Here is a 19,042-nt window from a genome sequence, read left to right on the forward strand (position 1 = left end):
TGGCCTATGTTCATGACTAGTGGTTCAGCTTCACATGACGATGGAAGCCCTCATAACTGAGGCCTTGACACTTATGTTGGTGTTAGACGCGTGTCTGGTATCCGCCATTAGTGCAGCGGGATTTAGACAACTGATGGGATTTGGTACTGGGGACACAATACCTCCATCTAGATTCCACTTCACTAGGCAGGCGATAACAAGATCTGGACGTATAAGTCCAATGATTTGGATGTATAATTCCAGCGGGAATTGTTTGTGTCGCTTGGCTTAGTCATACAGCTACCTCATTGCACTTCTTCTACATCTTTGCACGAGGTGCTGTTTGGGGCCTAGTTTTTGAAAAGTGCCATCCTGTCTGCAACTGCTGCGCCACTCCTAGATGGGCCAGGTGTTTGTGCCGTCCACTATTGTCGCTTAGCTTAGTCATACACCCACCTTGGTGCAACTTTTAGGCCTAAAAACAATAGTGAGGTGTTCAGAATAGACTGGAAATGAGTGGAAATGAAGGTTATTGAGGTTAATAACACTGTAGGAGCAAAATTACCCTCAAATTCTGTGATTTTAGCTGTTAATGTTTTTTTCAAAAATCATCCAGATCCAAAACCAAAACTTGAAAGGGTGGTTTTGGCAAAACCAAAATACGAAAGTGGAATTAGAATCAAAACACGAAAAGTGCCAGCCGCACATCTCTAGTATAAAGGCAATTTGCCTCACTCGTGGCTAACTGCGTGTTTGTATTGTGACCCTTTAATAATTGATACATCTTGTTTGTAGTCAGCATTTTAACCATTTCTGTTCTTTTGAAGCAGGAAGTATATGACTTCATAGAACCCAGATTATGAGCTCATTTGGGAAGGGTCCATTCTACATGCCATTTCATAAGTATATTCACATTCTTGTCTGTCACAATTCCTTTATTGTACGGCTCTGCGTATGTTGGTGCTTAAGAAATATTAACATGCAAATAAATTCCTAGGCACAGAGGTTAACATTGTCTTTCCTTACTGATTGGAAACAACATCTGCAAGTTAAACAATGCAACTACAGGAATATAAATCTAATCAATTTCTTATTAAGAGTTTCAGACTTTATTTTACAAAAACAATGATTACAGTAGTTTTACCACTCAGCAATAACTTTATAAGCAACTTTAGGGGAAATTGTATTTCAGAATAACAGACCTACATAGGAGATATTGGGCAACAATTTATAGTGCAAAGTAATGTTTGTGCCACCAACAGATATTTGCTTACAGTGTAACTACTGCACTAAATGACTCTTTGTGGCATTATTCATAAACGTCCACCATCATTTATTTCCCCAACTGTATAAAAAAAAAAAAAAAAAATTAAAATAAATTATATATATATATATATACATACACACACACCTTACTGGACCAGCACTTCCTTGAAGTATAGTCGCTGCTCCGGTGCCCTCAGCATTGAATAGCCACGTCGAATACAAAGGCAGCAGCACTCAGAGAACTTTAATAATTTAAAGATGTATTAATTGAGCATCATACAAGACACCTTGTATGATGCTTATTTAATACATCTTTAAATTATTTAAGTTCTCCGAGTGTCGCTGCCTTTGCAAAATGATATATATTAAAAAAAAAAAAAAAAAAAAAAAAAGAGAAAGAAAGAAAGAAAGAGAGATTTTCTCTCTCTCTCTTATACATACATACACACACATATTATGGTGTTGACAATAGTCTGTTTTAGCAGGGTGCGGCAAAATGTGCCCTGTCCTAATCCCGATGCCCTGCTAAAGCGGCCTGTCTGGTGCCGTTTTATATCTGCTGCTATGCTACAAAGACAATTTTTATGCCGCAATTACTGGTGAGTGCTACACTGCTGTTTTGCTAGATTTTTTAGACTGGAGTGGCTTTCTCCATATCCTTACATTGTGTGACACCCCAGGATACTGTTTACATACTGTGGGTATGTGTGGAGACTGTCTGGAGATACATACTCTGCACTCACCTAATTACACCCCAAACTGTATTTCATTTAAATTCAGGGAATGTTATTTCCAAATACTGCAATACTTTTCCAAGCTGGACAACCACATCACGGTCTCCCTTCTCTGGCCTGTACCTACACTGACTGATTTTATAACACAATGGGAGGGAATTCAATTGTTTTTCTCTAATGGGGAAAACCATGTGCACTGCAGGGGGGCAGATGTAACATGTGCAGAGAGTTTGAATTGGGTGGGGTGTGTTCAAACTGAAATCTAAATTGCAGTATAAAAACAAATAAGCCAGTATTTACCCTGCACAGAAACAATATAACCCACCCAAATCTAACTCTATCTTTATATGTTATATCTGCCCCCCTGAAGGCACATGGATTTGCCCATTGGCAACAGATGTTGTTGCTGCGATCAGGTCTGAATTAGGCTCTAAGTCCTGCTTTGGCCGTCTAAACTCCTGTTTGTATGCCCAAAGTAGAATGTAATGTCAAATGTTATCTACGTGGCTGCTGGTTGTCTAAATGGAGCAACAATTGAATTGCTCAGTTTTGTGCCCCTAGTGGCAGCCTCTGCGAAAAACAACTGAATTCCCCCCAATATGCTTTTTCTGGGTTTAAAGCTGCCAGCTCATTGGCTTAAAGAGACAGAACCTGACCCAAACATATCAATTAGTGAACACCTGGTGAAATAGCTGACCCGGATTCAATGAACATATGAAAAAATGGGATGCAAGAGAAAAAAAGTGTGACCACGATATTTTACATAAACAATAAGCTTTAATCTACAATGTGGTGCCAGACGTATGTGACCACACCATTTAAATGTGAAAAGATAAAATATACAAACCAGAGCGCATAAAGGGTAACCGCATTAACTTATTTAAGTCACACAGGAATGAATGAATGTGTATTATATATATATATATATATATATATATATATATATATATATATATACACACACACATACACACTGTGTGACTCACCTCACTTATATAAGTGAATGTGGTTACCCGCTACGCGTTCTGGTTTGTGTATTTTATCTTTTCACATTGCATCTCTGAGTATTTTACACAACTTCAGCTATAGTGTGGTGTTTGATTGTGCACTTATCTTAGCCTTTTTTTTTTTACAACGGTCAGAAATGGATTCGGTAAATTATTAAAAATAGCATATTGAGAATGAACCTTGCAGCTCTGAAACAGGCAGTCTCTGACAATCATTCCAGTGAGGAGTGGCTGCATGAAAGTCATCTTGTGAGATGGGTACACAGAATGGCTGGAAAGGATGTAGACAGGAAGCACAAGGAACTGGCTCACAAATATAAGAACTACTTAAAAGAGCCAATATATTTGAGCGAATGATTTATGAGGGGGGGGGGGGGGACCCTTACCATATTAACAAAAATACATTTTTGTGTGCTCCTTTATGGGGTGGACAGAAATCCAAAATGTAAGTGTGATGTGTTCTATAGCAGTACGAATGGTGTAATGGTTAGCATTGAGGACAAGGGTTTGATTCCCATCATGGCCCTAACTGTGTGGAGTTTCTATATTATCCCCGTGCTTGCGTTGATTTTCTCTGTGTACTCCAGTTTCCTCCCACACTCCAAAAAATATACTGGTAGGTTAATTGGCTCCTGACAAACAAAATAACCCTAGTGGGTATGGGCCAGGTGGGGGGGGGGGGGATAAAACTGTAATAGCCTCCCGATTGACGGGAGTTCACAAAATGGGGCGATATTCAATTGATTTTCCCATTGGTGTCAGCTAAATCCGACCAGACGATCGGGAAAAGAGCTGTTTGGGCGCCAAAACTGGTTACTTTTCCTATATTTCAGCTCACCATCCCCAGGGGCTGCGAGCAGAAGCGCTTGCTCTATAACTGTATACTGCAATTGGGGACTTTTCATCTATGCTTCAAAAATTGTAGAGTGCTCTTCACTTACGAAACCACTTCTGAAAGCTTCGGAATTATTTTATTATGTAAATTAGTATTAAAAAACAATGTTAGGTATAGGCATTATACCAGTTCCACATTAATACCATAGCAATGGGGTTTGTATGGAACTGATGAATGATAAAGAAAGCTCTCCTTGGGTTAATGACATTTGACCCAACCAATGAACAGCTAGTTCAGAACAATTTGTTTCGTATTTTTTTAAAACCTGGCTGTCAAATTAGCACATTGCCATCTTTAATATGCTAATAATGTCACATAAAATTTGATGCAATACTATACCAGAGGTTTACTAGTACAAGTACAAAAAGTAACAATGTAATAGCAAAATATATGTAAAAATCACTATTCCATCATGTATAAACCACTATTCCATTCAGATCTTTTCTAACTTGTAAAGATTGAGTGACCATTTTATTAGAAGATTGCAAATAAAAAAAATTAATCTGTGTAAGACCAGTATTACACAGCTGTATTATTATGTAATACTGTACAACTGTAATGCCCCCCCATACACTTGTGCGATGCCCCGCGACGCGACATCGTGGGGCATCGCACCTGAACTGCCAAAGTGATAACTATGCGATAGATTGCATGGTAATCACGTGATGGGAACGTCACCGTCGAGTGGGAGTGGCCTCTGGTCGACCGTGGCACGTGCCCATCGCAGTGCGATATATCGCATGTATTAACAAAGACACATGCGATTGCACTGCGATGCGATAAATATTAAGCGCAGAACATAAGACCATGCGATGCGATGGCTGACCGGCGTGCCCGCGCATTGCGCCGCATGGTGCACAATATGAGCATACAATCATGCGATTGTTCGCACAGATGTGATCAAAATCACATGATTGTATGCCATATCGTATAACTGTATGGGCCCCATTATAGCTACTGTTGTAACAGGGTTTTTTCTCACACAATTAGGGAGGCAATTCAGTTGTGCCACTTGCCCCCTGCTGAGTGTCTATACAAATTAGTGTCTATCGGAGATAGTCAAATGTTCCTCAGATCAGACTCCCATTAGTGTTTAACGCACCTGAAAGCTCCTGGTTTAGCTGCGCAAAGAGGCTGAACCAATCTAACGTTCTCGTTTGGGTGCTGAAACTACAAACTTTTCACACATTTTTTCTCATATCTCCGGAGGCTACAAGAAAAAAATGTTTATGTCGTGGCTAATGGACGTCTGATGCAACAATTGAATAGACCCAATAGACGCCCGTTCATATAGATGCCTAGCAGGGGATGTGCAGCACAACTGATGAAGTATACACTAGTAACTGTTTAAGCTGTGTGAATTTGTGGTGCTGGCACACTGTTGGTTCCAACTTTCTCACAAGAAAATTGGTAAAAATAAAAAATGAAACCTAAAATCATCAACATTTTTCACCTAGCTGACCAAAATTATGGATTAAATCAGCAAAAATCTTCTGGTAGAGATTTACTTGGCGTAATACGTATTAAGCAAGGCACTTAACGAAGCATTATTCAGCACAAAACACCAAAGGTTTCATGACAGCACAACACATGTATGGTCTAAGCCTTTAAGCCCTCTTTAAAATGTAATTCAGTAGTAGTAATTATGACTAAGTAAACAACCTTGTAGCAATTGGACCTAAGAATATAAAATTAAATAAACAAAGGGAAAAAAATTAATAAAATTAAATCGTAATTTTAAAAAGTACATAAAATATAAAAACATAACCAAAAATAATAATAGTTTATTTAAAAAAAATGAAGAATCAAGTAATAGTCGCTCAAGTCATTTGTGTAGCTGTTTTTCCAATTTGTCTCAGTAATTCTACTTTTCACTATAGGTAATTATCACTAATTTTATTGGTTCCATTCAGAGCAGAAATGTTATCCATGAATTTGCTTCTTTGAAATAAACTTGTCAAGCCTGCATAGAGGATAACGGTTTTGCTTGTAACTGAACATGGAAGTGTTTTGGCATTTATCACCAATGTCCCACCTTACTGTGCAGTTATTTATACCTGCTGTACTTCGTTAGTAGCGTAGTATGGAAGGTAGATAGTAACTAGGTTGACAGTAACTAGGTCAGCAGGGTCTAGGTCGAGAGGTCAAAAGGTCGACGTGAGTTTTTTAATGTTTTTTTTGGAGTCGTTTTCTTCGTAGAGTGACCGGGAACCCCAGTTAGTACACCGTGTCCGCTCGCAATGCTTCGGGCAGATTACCGTTCCAATCATAGTCCACAATCTTAAGTATGGAAAAGTAAAAAAAAAAAAAAATTGGGAAAAACTCATGTCGACCTTTTGACCTAGAACATGTCGACAGAGCCCCTGTCGACCTAGATAGTGTCGACCTAGAGACCGGATCCCCCTTCGTTAGGTGTTCAAAATAGTCGTTTTTTTCCTAACCAGCTATTGATACAAACCAGAAAGCAAATGAAACTGGTTACCTAGAGGGAATGCTATGCACATCAGGCTGTCTTATGTGGGAGGTCTAGGTGCAAATGGCGGAACACATGTACTGGAGCCTTGTCTTACTACCAATATTAGGAAAAATGATATGAAGCCACTACATGTAATATAAGCGCTTGCAAATGGTGCAATCTCCCTATGTAATAATACTATAAGCACTATAGAATTCATTTAATAAGTTATGTTCCCAGATTCCTCAAAAATGATGGGGGACATTTATCAAAGCTTGGAGAGAGATAAAGTACCAACTCCAGTCATTTTCCAGACACAGCCTATAAAATTAGTTAGAAGCTGATTGGCTCGTACTCTCTCTCTCGCTCCAAGTTTTAACTTTGCATTTAAATTATTCTAGAGTGAGCACCGTAATGTTTGGAAATTGTACATTGCGGATTTGTAGTTATTTAAGATGCCATTTCAACTATTCAGTTGAAAATGTAACAGTAAGAACCATCTATAACTGTCAGTCACTACTTATATTGTGTTGGTGAAGGGAGGGAAGATGCAAAAAAGGAGCCATTGAAGGCAAAAATTGCAAAATTAATGGAATAGGGTCTACAGACAGTAGGGAAGACAGCACTGTGGAGATAAGGAAAGGCTAGAAGAGGGTCGCGTTGACCTTAGCGAGACTGCCAGGACCTTTTCCCACATAACAAAAAGTACTGTGTAGACAGGGACATTGATTGTATTTTACAGGAATCAATATATTAAAAGTCGGCTCTTGATTACAAATATGTCCTGGATAGACTGATATCTGGTTGTATCAACATCAAGTTACACTGCGGTATAAAATAGTGTTTCCACTAGTGATAAAATAAGACAAATCAATGGGGTCGATTCAATTCACCGACAGTTGAATAGCACCGGGAATTCGCACGCAGCGCTATTCAATTAAGCTCATGTTAAGTCGGCGAATGCCTGTTCTCCTGGACTAAACAGGTTGATTTGTCGGGAGAACGGGCATTCTCCGACTTAACTCCCGCCGCGATGCTGATTCCTGACAGAATCAGCCTCGCGGCAGCACTTGTGTCGGATTTCCCCTCTCATCCCCTGCGGGTGAGAGAATTCCCTACAATTGAGTCACTTGGCGCTGTATTGAATAGCGCCGGGAGATAATTTCCTGCACTATTCAACTGTCAGTGAATTGAATCGACCCCTATGTTTGAACCTTATCATTAACCTAGTAGTTGATGCTTGGAGAGGACATAGAGCACTTAAAGGGCAGAGAGGCCCACAGATAGCAGAACAATCTGTTTTGGGAGGAAATAAACTTTTTTTTCTAGTTACATTTTTACTCTATTTATCATGTTTTACCTTATTCTGACCAGATCATGCACAATCACATAAATGCAACAATAAGTCACTGTTTAGGCAACAACTACAGATTATTTTGCAATATCTATTTTGTGAAGCCTCAGGGGATGTTATATATGGAAGTGATGTCCTAATTGTTACTAACTGGATACAGCTGCACCTTGTTTCTCGTTCGGTAGCATACAATATAAAACCACTAGGAAATTATAAAATAACTGGAACACAACTACCAAAAGCTTTTTAATGAGAGATAGTCTACAATGCTTGAGTTCTTGATTACACCAGACCATAATTAAGAATTAAAAATGTCCAGTTAAGCCCAAAATTGACACAATAACTACTAAGAACAAAAACAAAGTATTTTAATATTTTTTTTTCCACACAAATGCTTAGATTAATGTTGTGTAGGCCAAGAGTGCAAAAGGACGAGATGAACTGATACACAATCCAATGCTATCAAGTATTCACTTTTACCCATTACAAGACAATATTTAGTGTTCTCCATTTTATAGCAATTTACAGAAATTACCAAAATGAAATCGGTGGTGGCCACATCACCGACTCATACAGAACTACGTGCTCCAGCATGTCTGCTACCAAAGGAAGGGTCACATACTCAGACACATTATGGTCAATGTTACCTTTAATCCTTCCCCTATCCTTACACAACAAGACACTTCCCTGTATCAGGTGTCAGATCGCAATCTCATCCACTGAATACTGGTTTACACCTCCACTAACAAGATCAGCACTGCAGCTATGCATCTCCCAACATGAGTACAGTGCACACACAGCTGCACAGCCCAGAAGGAGTATATAGCAGAGCCCAGAAGGGGCACACAGCAGCAGAGGCAGGTAGGGGTACAGAGCAGCCCAACTGGGGTATATAGCAGAGACCAGCAAAGGCACACTGCAACAAGGGTACAGAGCAGCGCAGGCCAGCTGGGGTATATTGCAGAGCCCAGCAAGGGCACACAGCACAGCCTAGCAGGAGTATATAGCAGAGCCCAACAGGAGCACACAGCAGTGCAACACAGATGAGGAATATAGCAGAGCCCAGAAGAGGCAAACAGCAGCACAGGCCAGCTGAGGTATATAGCAGAGCACAGCAGCACAGACCAGCAGGAGTATATAGAAGAGTCCAGCATCCCCCTCCCCCCTCTCATACATGGTGCTCCCAAGCACAATAGTGCCATCTCCCATTCCAGCAATGACACGGAGCACCCCGTCCGGTCCCCGGTGACGAATAGCACCAGTCCGGAGACCACAATAGACGCTACCCTTTGGGAACACGTCCCGGCCTCATACTGCTTACTGTAAATGGTGTCCTCCATGTTCTGAGAGGCGGCGGCGGCCGGGTCTGAGGACTGAGCTTAACCGGAAATAACGAATTTCGTTCCGTTGCCCCGAGTCAGACCGGTTCCCCCTGCAGACTGACGGCTGGGCTGATACTCCTTCCCCCACTCATCAACCGGATCGCACACATCGGCCAATTCCAATCCACCCCGATGCCAGTCTCCTCTACAACCCGCCCACCGCTGCCATGGCAGCCACTACACACCCCGCCCACTGCGGCCAACCGACAGCGGCACCAGCCAATAGAGTCTCGGATCTGTGTCCGGGCTGGGTCAGGGATGGGCGGGGCTAAAGAACGCCTTTGTTCCGAGGACGTCCGTAACATCTTGAGGGACACGCAGACCGCCCAATCCCGTCTTCAGTCTCCCTATCGCAGGCGGACGCTCGGCCTCACTAACCAATAGCGACTGGCGATCCATACGCTGCTCAGCCAGAATAGACGCTGCCGGGGGCGGGGAATCGGAGGCTGTGTCGTGATTGTCTGATAGTAGTGCATAGTAGTAGTGCTAGTGGAAAGAGGAAATGCTTATGGAGATTGTCATAAATACCTTGGTGTGTAACATGATGTACTGCATGTATAAATATATATATATATATATATATATATATATACACAGTACATTGATAAATTATAATTATGACTAAATAGCTGTAGCTCTATTTAGTTAGTGGGTTGCTGCACTACTCCACTGCTAGTCTCCTCATCTTTGACTTATGGCATGCTAGACCCCCCCTAAACAAACCACAGTTAAGCCCCATACACACTGGTCGATAACAGTGGACGATATGAATAATAAAAGTGGGTACACACTAGGCAATGTTCTCTATGAGTGACGTCACCTTGTGTTTCCCCCTCCCGGGCTGGGCGGTCGGCGGCAGTAAATACACACTGAGCAATATGACGACCATATCGCTCAGTGACGTCACGCCGTGGCCGGGCTGTGCAGACAGCTCTTGGATGACAGTCCAAACTGAGCTGCATGCACAGCCGACAGCGAGGGTAATTAACGACATGCGGGGCCGCACATTGCTCGTCGTCACCGGCATACACACTTGCCAAGGAAGTAAACAACATCGCTCAGGAAGAGTGAAAATGAGCGACGTCGTTTACTTTCACAGCAAGTGTGTATGCACTGTAACAATCTATTTTGAAAGATCTATTGTTCATATCGTGCAGTTTGTGTACCCTAACGATAGGCGCACCCGCGTGTCTTTGTCACTCATCTATAGTCAACCGAACATGCAGTTCAGTTTTAACTATGTAAATGAGCTGCATATTCGGGGAATGCGGGGGATGACGTCACTGAATGATATCGTTCAGTGTGTATGCGCCGGTGACGTGCGGTGAGGTGAGACAGGTGACTTGTGAGGTAAAGCCTTTTCTCTGGCTGGGTCCACAGGATTATCCACAGGATAACATTGGGATATTGTCGAGCGACAGCGAAAATGGCAAAAACACGGTCACAAGCTTTCTGGCCTCCCAGGATGCATTGGGGCCTCCACTATATAGTCCCGCCCACTGACTCAGTCAGATCAGTTTTTTGCTTGGTGCGGCAGGAAGCCGCATGGTCACAGGGCTGCTGTGAAAGCAGCCTCAAGTTTTCATTACTTTATTTTTATAGACTTACTGTTTTTGTTTGAGCGACTTCTCTTAACAGCGTCTTAAACGTGTATTAGAAAGAGTCGCTCCAACAACTCCCCACCGGGTCGCAACAACGCTTACCTTCGCGGTACAGTGCTGTCTTGACGGGCGTCTGTGTCGGATGTTCTAGCAGGTCCAGCAGACGTTACCAGGCTGTGGCCGGAGCATGGGGAGACAGTGAGTATATGGACTTCCTCTTACTAGAGGGGTCAGGACACAGCTACGCTGATTTGGTGGAGACTACAAACAGCGTGTTGATGCGCCGAACATCTCGAGTGTGACAGCGCTACGCTCCGGGGATCATAGGCGCCAGGACTAGGTGAGGCCGCGATCCTGGGAGTTTAAGTCAACAGGGGGTTTCAGACGCTCTCCTGGCCGTCCCTCCTCCGAGTTCATGGCCAGTTCCCGCGGGTCTCTCGTTTCATGAACTGAATGACCTCACTTCCGGCTCAGACGCTACCACGAGGGTACTCGGTCGCAGCTTAGACGCTGCGGTTGTGTACACTGGATATAAACCCGCCCAGACCGAGTCGCAGGCCTTTAGTGTCTGCATGCACGTGGATTCGCTCAGCGTCCGTGTCCGTTGGTGAGCGTCCGTGTCCGTTATCAGTTACCAAGAGCGGCAGTGTACACCAGTAGCGTCTGAATCCACTCAGCGTCTTTCGAGCGTCTTTACTTGGATATGGAAGTGTGGTGAGTCTCCCTGTATCCCGCTCCCTGGAGGCAGGGTATACAGTACTAAAAATTCCTTCTACTTCTTAATGTGCACTGTTAATTTTTAGTACCTATTGCATATGAGACCTGTATATTACTGTGTTTTCTGCATGTTATGTTGAAAAAGAACCAGTTAAACAGAAGTACAAATTTCCTACTTATGTATAAGTTATTATGGAGGTTGTATTCTCATATGACAATGTCTAATGCTTTAACATGTGACTGACTGCTAGTATGTGTGCTGACTTTTCTGTGTAATGTCAGTCCTGTTCTTACCCTCAAATCAGGTGCACTGTGGTCAGATTGATTTCACCTCTATATACTGATTATAGGGTGTGGTTCAGTCACAAAATTGAGTAGTCAATATCAGAAAAAATGTCTGTGAGCGGCAAAAGTGATGAGGAGAATTTGTCAAGCACTCCTACAGCCCTAACATGCTTATCTTGTAAGTCAGGGGTAATTGATATGATTCAATTGGTCACTTATGAGGGTTTGTGTGCAAACTGTTTCGCTTTTCAGCGAAGTAAAAAACAGGAGTTAGTTCAACCTCCAGTAGAGCCACCATGGAATATGTTCGCAAAGACTCTGTCTTCAATAGCGGACAGGTTAGCTCCAGTAGCACCACCTCAGGGGTTAGGTTACACTATGAACCCATACATGCAGCTCCCTTCCTATGGTTTGGTTCCAGTAGCCTCTACAAGCAACCAAGGGGTAGGTAAGACTAAGACAGATACGTCTGTATGGCAGACTACACAAGAGGATACATCGGATGATGATGCGGAAACAATAGATTCAACTCCGTATGATGATCAGTCGCAGAGCTTTAGTTCAGATGATGTAGCTGAACTCATTAATGCAGTAAAGGCTGTGCTTTCTCTGGAAGAACCAGCCAAGACAGCGTTAAAAGCAAAAGCACCTGTATTCAAACGAACAAAGTCAGTGAAAGCTGAATTTCCAGCGTCAGAGGAGTTGACGGAAATGATGGATGAGTCTTGGGCAGCGCCCGGTAAAAAGTATAAGATTCCTAGGAGATGGGATTCTTATTATCCATTTCCTGCTGGAGATTGTTCGAAGAGAGAAGTTCCTCCAAAAGTAGATGCACATGTTCTGCGACTCGTGCACAAATCTGCTTTGCCACTGTCATCTACCTCTTTGAATGATGTCACAGACAGGAGGGTAGAGAGCCTATTGAAAAATATTTTTTCTCTTGTGGGTGCAGTGGTAAGACCTGCTATGGCTTCGGCCTGGGTAGCAAAGGCAATGGGCAAATGGATAGAGGAACTAGAGAATGACATCCCCTCTCCTACAAGGGAGCAAGAGGATCGTCTTTGCCGTTTAAGACAATCTGCCCAGTATTTAGAAGAAGCAGCCATTGATGTAGGCACTGTTGCTTCTAAAGCTTCAGCCCTGGCAGTAGTCGCTCGCAGAGCAGTCTGGCTACGGACCTGGAAGGCAGATGCGGAGTCCAAGAAGGAATTGGAAGCATTGCCTTTCATGGGTAATATATTATTTGGAAAACCTTTATCGGATATCCTAGAGTCAGAGGCTGAATCGAAGAAGGTCAGATTTCCGGCTACCTACAACCCTAAGTCCAAGGGTTTAAAATTTCGCTCATTTCGCTGGCAAAGCAAAGCGAAAGGTAAAGAGGAGCCTAAACAACCTCAGTTTAAATCCAGGGGTAAGAAGCAGTGGGCTAGCAAAAAGCCAGCTTCCAAACCTGAACAAAAGCCCTCAGCCTGAAGAGACGGGCCTCCGCCTGGAGGATTCCAGGGTTGGGGGCCGACTCCTGCAATTTGCACACACATGGCAACAGTCAACAACAGATGCCTGGGTGCAGAAGGTAGTATCTCAGGGGTATGGGTTCCCATTCAGGAGGCAGCCTCCTCAAAGATTTTTTTGCACCAGCCCGTCTCGTATAGAGTCGAAGGCCAATGCCCTGCAAGAAGCAGTCCAAAAATTACTGCAGTCAGGTGTGATTGTCCCAGTACCTCCATCACAAAAGGGACAGGGGTATTACTCCAATCTGTTTCTAATCCAGAAACCAAATGGGTCATATCGACCAATTCTAAATCTGAAGATGTTGAACAATTACATATGGATCCCGAAGTTCCACATGGAGACGTTACGCTCCATAATGTTGGCTATGGAACCGGGAGACTATATGGTATCTCTGGATGTGCGGGATGCTTACCTACATGTGCCTATAGCACTATCACATCAGTGTTACCTCAGGTTTGCCATCCTCAAGGAACACTTCCAGTTCCAAGCTCTGCCCTTCGGGCTAGCTACAGCACCCAGGGTGTTTACCAAGATCATGGTGGTTATGGCAGCTTGTCTGCGCAAACAAGGGATAAGGATATTCCCATACCTAGACGACCTATTAATCTTAGCACAGTCGCAAGATTTACTGTTGAGCCATCTCCAACAGACGATAGTTTGTTTACAGAGACACGGGTGGCTCATAAATTGGGAGAAGTCGTCCCTGAATCCATCACAGCGGATGGTTCATTTGGGAGCCATATTGGATTCAGACCTACAGAGAGTTCTCTTACCAGAGAAGAAAATAGTCAAGGTGCAGGTCATGGCTCAGAAAGCAACAAATGAAATGATCGTGTCCCGTGCGCAAAAAGCTGCTAGTAGTGTATTAAACTCCTGTGAGGTTTCCTCCAACCCCTCACCCAAAGTGAACAAGTATACGTAAAAAATGGAGAGTAACACTTAACCAGCGCTCATGTGTAGATGTTCAGGATCTGCCGTATATCATATCAATTCGTCCTCACAGAAAGTCATGTGGAGGAAAAAGGTGTATATAGCATAACATCCTTTTATTTCACAACAATAAAACAAATAAAACAATGGTATAAATAGCACAAATCCTAGAGTATCAACAGGTACAGTGGATAATTACCAGATGTTCCAGAACTGCGATTAGACAGTTCTAAATGGGCATAGAGATCAAACTGCAGGGATTCCGGACTTCCCCCAGCCCGACGGGTCACTGTCCCGATGGTCGTGCACGATTTTGCACCTTGAAAAAGACCCCAGCCCGGGATGGAAACGCGTTGGTGAGATCCAGGGAGGTGACTACGGGTTTACAGTGGAGTGGAGATACGGTTGTTATAACATCTGACCAATTACTGGGGGAAGTCCGGAATCCCTGCAGTTTGATCTCTATGCCCATTTAGAACTGTCTAATCGCAGTTCTGGAACATCTGGTAATTATCCACTGTACCTGTTGATACTCTAGGATTTGTGCTATTTATACCATTGTTTTATTTGTTTTATTGTTGTGAAATAAAAGGATGTTATGCTATATACACCTTTTTCCTCCACATGACTTTCTGTGAGGACGAATTGATATGATATACGGCAGATCCTGAACATCTACACATGAGCGCTGGTTAAGTGTTACTCTCCATTTTTTACGTATACATGGCTCAGAAAGCGTTGCAAGCCCAGACAATGTCAGTCCATGCAGCAATGCGACTGTTGGGTCTGATGGTATCAACGTTCGACATGGTGGAATATGCGCAATTCCACTCCAGACCATTGCAGCATCTCATTTTGACAAAATGGAACGGAAATCATCAAACAATAAAGAAGCAGATGATAAAGATTCCAGTAAATGTAAAAAGGTCTCTAGCATGGTGGCTACAGACAGACCATTTAAACAAGGGGAGACCCTTTTGGATAAAAGAGTGGCAAGTCCTGACGACAGATGCCAGCCTGCAAGGTTGGGGGGCGGTACTCGGAAGCCTATGGTTCCAGGGAAAATGGACCGCAAGGGAAAGTCGCCTGCCGATAAATCTGTTAGAAATAAGAGCCATTTACTTGGCCCTAGTTCAGGCAAAGGACAATCTACAAGGAAGACCAGTCCAGATCCGCTCAGACAATGCGACGGCAGTAGCATACCTAAATCATCAACAGCAAGAGTCTGATGGAGGAAGTAACTCCCATTCTAAAGTGGGCAGAACTCCATCTCCCAGCATTGTCAGCAGTATTTGTCCCGGGTGTACTAAATTGGGAAGCGGATTTTCTCAGTCGGCACACCATTCAGGAAACCGAATGGGCACTACACCCAGAAGTGTTTCAGACACTGGTGAACAGATGGGGTCTACCAGAGATAGACCTTATGGCGTCTCGTCTAAACAACAAAGTTCCGAGGTACGGATCAAGAACAAGGGACCCAGGAGCAGTCCTGGTAGACGCACTGTCAGTAGAATGGAGGTTTCAGCTGGCATATCTGTTCCCTCCAATATCTCTGTTACCCAGAGTAGTGAGAAAGATTAAACAGGCAAAAGGAGCAATCATTCTAATAGCTCCAGCTTGGCCAAGAAGGCATTGGTACACAGATCTGTGGAGAATGTCCGTGGAAGCACCGATACTGCTCCCTCAACGTCCAGATCTGTTAATGCAGGGTCCTTGTTGTCACAGTCATCTGGATCGCCTGTCTTTGACGGCGTGGCTGTTGAAACCTCTATCTTAGAGGCTAAAGGATTTTCAAAGCAAGTAATCCAAACCATGCTTAGAGCAAGAAAGCCTTCTTCGGCCCGTGTATATCATAGAATATGGCAAGCCTATATTCATTGGTGTTCTGGAAAAAATTACAATCCAAGAGCCTTTAAAGTAGCTAGAATTTTGGATTTTCTGCAGGCAGGATTGGATAAGGGGTTGAAGGTTGCTTCCTTGAGGGTGCAAGTCTCAGCGTTGACTGTATGGTTACAGCAGAAGATTGCTGACCTACAGGATGTACGTACTTTTTTCCAAGGAGTAGTACATATTCAACCTCCATTTGTTCCTCCTGCAGCTCCCTGGGATTTGAATTTAGTTCTTAAATTTCTCCAGGGTCCTTTGTTTGAACCACTTGAGAGAGCAGATCTTAAGTGGTTAACGGTTAAAGTTCTTTTTTTACTGGCAATGGCGTCAGCCAGAAGAGTGTCAGATTTAGGAGCATTATCATGTAAGTCTCCTTTCCTAAGTTTTTTTTCCAGACAGAGCAGTTCTCAGAACGAGATCTAGTTATCTTCCAAAGGTGGTGTCAAAGTTTCACCTGAATGAAGAGATTGTAGTCCCAGCTTTTCAGGTATCGGGACTATCTGCGGGAGAAGCGTCACTGGACGTGGTCCGGTCTTTAAAAATCTACATAGATCGTACTAGTGCCATCAGGAAAACAGATTCCCTCTTCATCCTCTACGGATTCCATAGGAGAGGTTGGCCTGCTAGTAAACAGACGCTGGCGAGATGGCTCCGAATGGTAATATCTGAAGCTTATTCTCATACAGATCTCCCTATTCCGGCTAATGTCTCTGCACACTCTACACGTAAGGTAGGTCCTTCTTGGACAGCACAACAGGGTGCATCAGCAGAACAGATATGTAAGGCAGCCACATGGTCTTCCATAAACACATTCATCAGACATTATGCCTTGGATACTTTTGCCTCTCATGACGCAGACTTCGGGCGAAAGGTCCTCCTGTGCAATCACCACTAAAATGGCTTTGGGAATCCCAATGTTATCCTGTGGATAATCCTGTGGACCCAGCCAGAGAAATGAACGTTATGGTAAGAACTTACCGTTGATAACGTGATTTCTCTTATGTCCACAGGTATCCACAGGGATCCCACCCGGACGCATCTGATTTGAGGATCTAGACAAACACTAAAAACCTCTTCCTTCTTGTATGGAAGGGTGTGCATGTGTGTTCTTATAGCCTGTACAGGTCTCTACCTAATGTTCCTGCCTATAATCGCTGTGGAAAGAACTGATCTGACTTAGTCAGTGGGCGGGACTATATAGTGGAGGCCCCAATGCATCCTGGGAGGCCAGAAAGCTCGTGACGTGTTGGTGCCATTTTCGCTGTCGCTCGACAATATCCCAATGTTATCCTGTGGATACCTGTGGACATAAGAGAAATCACGTTATCAACGGTAAGTTCTTACCATAACGTTCATTTCTGTCATACTATCGTATATGCCTGAGTTTGGACTACATAAAGTATATGAAAAATACAAAGTATATATTAGAAATATCTTCTTTTTATTGCTGTAATCATTTTTATAGTCAAAACTCTGGAGTAAAAAGTCTATGGCGCCTATCTTTTCTGCACATCTGTGATCAAAACTCATCTAATTTCCAGCAGTATATACTGCTGCACCTGTATATAATGCCCACATGAACCCTTGGGCTCATATATTGTGTGTAAATCTGACTCTGGTGCTAGCCAGTGCCTCCTGTGGCAATTATCTCACAGCACGCCCCTGGTATGCGCAATACCGTTGAACGACATATTGTTTAACGATATAGCGATAATCGCTATTAGTGGAAGTCACCCAGTGTGTACAGGGGTTCAATCTGGGTACACACTACACAATGCGCAAATGACACAATGTTTGTCCCACTCTCCCTTGAACCCTTGGACAAACGATATTGTGCGTACACAGTGCAATCTCATACAACCAAACAATATATCGTGCATCGTTCGTTAGTTTGGTCATTTATGATATATGACTTGTATATATGTAGGAAGTTAGTATACACTACAATTTTAACAAAATTGTTAAAGATCTCTTCAGATCTGCCTGCACTGCAAAGGATGCATGGAAGGGGTGTAGTACGGCTGACCGGCGGTCTCCTGACCGCCGGTCAGCTTACCAACGCCGGGATCCCGGCAGCATACCGACGCCGGGATCCCGGCGGGGAGGGGCGAGTGCAGCAAGCCCCTTGCGGGCTCGCTGCGCTCGCCACGCTGCGGGCTCGGTGGCGACTCTCGGTCGCCACGGGTTCTATTCCCACTCTATGGGTGTCGTGGACACCCACGAGTGGAAATAGTCCCTGTTGGTCGGCATGCCGACCATCGGGACAGTGACCCGTCGGGCTGGTGGAGGAGGTCATGTGACTGTCGGTCAGCTGACCGGCGGTCACATGAATACCACCCCATGGAAGCGCATGATAGTGTATACACACTGGACTATGTGGACGATTTAATTGTGACGATTTCCCTCAAGATGACAAATCGTCCAATTTATCGTCTAGTGTGTGCCCGGCTTTATTTCTGCTCACAGTCAAATAGCAGTAGAAAACAGTAGAAAATTCTGAACCATGGGCCTAATTCAGACCTGATCGTAGCAGCAAATTTGTTAGCAGATGGGCAAAACCATGTCCACTGCGGGGGGCGGGCAGATATAACATGTGCAGAGAGAGTTAGATTTGGGTGGGGATTGTTAAAACTGAAATTTAAATTGCAGTGTAAAAATAAAGCAGCCAGTATTTACCCTGCACAGAAACAATCTAACCCACCCAAAGGGGGTACTCACGGAGAGATCCATGCTTAAATTCTAAGCAATCTGACTAGATTGCTTAGATTTTAAGCACAGATTACTCATATGTACCCCCCACAGCGATACATCGCTATCGCCGGTGCTAGATTGGTCTGCATGCAGGCTCAATCTAGCACGTCGCTCATTTCACCCGCTAGGTGAAATGAGCGGCCCCCCGTCCTCCCCTGCATCGCTCAGCACATATCGCGCTGTGCTGAGTGGTGGGAGAGGTGTGCTGAGCGGTTCGCGCAGCACACATCTCTACCGTGTACATACCTCCCAACTGTCCCGATTTTCGCGGGACAGTCACGTTTTTT

At 43.7% G+C, this 19,042-nt stretch overlaps 1 protein-coding gene across 1 annotated transcript in view; it reads right to left on the reverse strand.

The window, feature by feature from the left end:
• Nucleotides 1–9,301, reverse strand: part of CYTH2 (cytohesin 2) — an 85,189-nt gene extending 75,888 nt beyond the window's left edge. The window contains exon 1 of the mRNA XM_063942793.1: nucleotides 9,012–9,301. Coding sequence (XP_063798863.1) covers nucleotides 9,012–9,030 — 19 coding nt within the window. The 5' untranslated portion in view covers nucleotides 9,031–9,301. The remainder of the gene's footprint in view (nucleotides 1–9,011) is intronic.
• Between the last annotated feature and the right edge of the window lie 9,741 nt (nucleotides 9,302–19,042).

Source organism: Pseudophryne corroboree, chromosome 10 (assembly GCF_028390025.1).
Source record: "Pseudophryne corroboree isolate aPseCor3 chromosome 10, aPseCor3.hap2, whole genome shotgun sequence".
In the NCBI taxonomy this organism is placed as follows: domain Eukaryota; kingdom Metazoa; phylum Chordata; class Amphibia; order Anura; family Myobatrachidae; genus Pseudophryne; species Pseudophryne corroboree.